Here is a 2,499-nt window from a genome sequence, read left to right as displayed (position 1 = left end):
TAGTATATATATTGTACAGTTTGTCTTGTAGTATGTATTTAATACAGTTTGTCTTGTAGTATATACAGTATATTATACAGTTTGTCTTGTAGTATTATACAGTTTGTCTTGTAGTGTATATATTATACAGTTTGTCTTTTAGTATATATATTATACAGCTAACACTGTCAGCTGATGGACCTACATGTGTGTTTCTCCTCCAGGCTTGTGCTGCCTACAGTTTCATCACCATCCCGTCTCTCAGCAGCATCTTCAGTCGACTCAGCCTCTACCTGCTGTCTGGTCAGGCTGCGCTGGCCAACCAGTGTCTTTCTCAGGGTCAGCAGCTGATTGGTTTTTTTTTTTATCTGTTCTTCACCTCTTTTAAACTTTTTCTTCTTTTCTTATGTTGCTTAATGTATATCACTAGATATACATACACCTCATTAACTTTTGGAGACAACCCTGTACAAAGTGGATGCTCCGTCAACTAATTGAAGAAAACACACAAACAAGTATGAGTCAGTTTATCTGGAGTCTGACCTAAAATCTGGTGTAGTAGTAGCTGAAAACATTACCAACACACTGTACATCTGACATATTTTCAGTTTCACTTGCTCTCTTATTGAAAATAATTCTAGTGTAAAACTGGGACATGAAAGGTGGAACACGTTTCTTCTTGCTGTTGTGTTAAGATGTTTTTCTATTCTTTTTGACTCCATGTTTTGTGACGGTCTTCCAGCCGATGCCTTCCTGAAGGCAGCGGTCAGTATTCTCCCTGAGGTTCCTCGCTCCATCAACGTGGAGGGGAAACTTCGTTCCTCTGAGAACTTCCTGCTGGACTTTATCAATAACTTCTTGGCCACGCTGCTGGTTGTCCCGGTAATGCTGTTCGTCCTTTCATAAGGGAAACACCAGAGGTTCTGGTTCCCTCTCTGATGACGTGTCCCCTGTGTCTACAGGACCATCCAGAGCACGGGGTGCTCTACTTGGTTCGTGGTCTGCTCAACATGGTTCAGGACTACACCTGGGAGGACAACAGTGATGCTAAAGTGCATGTGTACATCAGTGCTCTGCCCCTGTTGGCTGCCATGAGCCAGGAGACCTATCTCTATTCCATCCCCAACAGTAACGACACACACACACACACACACACACACACACACACACACACACACACACACACACACACACACCAAATTGTTTTTATATCCTACTGGGGCCCACACACACACATCTTTGTACTTTCATAAAACTGAGGACATTGTATTGACTTCCATTCATTTTGTAACTGTATTTATTCCTAACCCAGACATTTTCCCTAAAATTAACCATTACTGGTCTATAGTTAACTCTAACCTGAACCAGAACATAACTCACACTATACCTCTAAACCTAACTAGTAAAATTTACCATTACTGGTCTATAGTTAACTCTAACCTGAACCAAAACTTAACTCACACCATACCTCTAAACCTAACTAGTAAAACTAACCATTACTGGTCTATAGTTAACTCTAACCTGAACCAAAACTTAACTCACACCATACCTCTAAACCTAACTAGTAAAATTAACAATTACTGGTCTATAGTTTAGTTCTGGTTCAGGTTTAAATTAACCCTGGTTTTGCTCTTCCTTCCTGATGTTTGACTGTGGGAGACTCCTTGATGAGCAGGACAGATCCACCTGTTGGCTGGATGATGTGGCCAGTTTTTGTTGTTTTGCTGCCATGATTTGTGCCTCAGGACTGTCCTCCAGTCCAGTCCTCTGTAGCCACTAGTAGGATCTGTTGATATTATCTGCAGGGGGTACATTTCTTTCTAGATGGTTCTGCTTGTTCCTCAGCTTCCACATTGTGTTTCTGCTGCCTGAGACACTCATCAGTTCATCATTGGAGACGTTCTTCCTGATGTGCTCCAGGATCCTAGTTGTCTCATCCTGTGCAGTGACTATGATGCTCACTAGTCGTCTGCTTCTGTCCTCTCTCTCAGGCTGCTGGATTTGAGGTGAAACCCTCCAGACATTGTGAGGAGCATTTGAGTCTGAATGTCAGTGGCTTCTATGTCCTCCTTTGTCCAGGGTATTCCACCTGCTGGGTGTGTGATAACAGACACTGCCTGATACTGTTTGACTAACAGTCCAGTGTCCTTGCTGTAAATCCTGATGAGGTGGATCAGTGAGTTGATGTCTCTTTCATTTTCAGTGAACAGCTTGATGTCATCCACGTAGAGTAGATGACTGATGATTGCTCCACTTTGAAATTAGTATCCATAGCCATGACCTGTTACTGCCTGCAGTCGGCCTGTAGAGTTGTCTCCTACACCTCACTGAAGGCTCTTGGTGTCCTGTTGATGATGTAGACTTTGAAGCACTCCAGTATTAGTGTGGTATTGAATCATAGGCAACAGAAGCAGAATGTGAATACTTCTGCAACCCACTGTAATACAGTGGTTTGCAAAAGTATTCATACCCCTTGAACTTTTCCATATTTTGTCACATTACAACCACAAACATAAATAT

General features: G+C 42.2%; 1 protein-coding gene across 2 annotated transcripts in view; it reads left to right on the top strand.

Annotated features, from left to right (window-relative positions):
* Positions 1-2,499, top strand: part of vps35l (VPS35 endosomal protein sorting factor like) — a 56,408-nt gene that overhangs the window by 46,777 nt on the left and 7,132 nt on the right. For both annotated transcript variants that reach the window (XM_014027506.1, XM_014027505.1), the window contains exons 25-27: positions 204-318; positions 722-861; positions 942-1,107. In XM_014027506.1, the coding sequence (XP_013882960.1) occupies positions 204-318; positions 722-861; positions 942-1,107 (421 nt within the window). The remainder of the gene's footprint in view (positions 1-203; positions 319-721; positions 862-941; positions 1,108-2,499) is intronic.

The sequence above is a fragment of the Austrofundulus limnaeus genome, unplaced genomic scaffold (genome assembly GCF_001266775.1).
Source record: "Austrofundulus limnaeus strain Quisiro unplaced genomic scaffold, Austrofundulus_limnaeus-1.0 Scaffold656, whole genome shotgun sequence".
NCBI classification, from domain to species: domain Eukaryota; kingdom Metazoa; phylum Chordata; class Actinopteri; order Cyprinodontiformes; family Rivulidae; genus Austrofundulus; species Austrofundulus limnaeus.
This window is presented reverse-complemented; position numbering and strand designations above follow the sequence as displayed.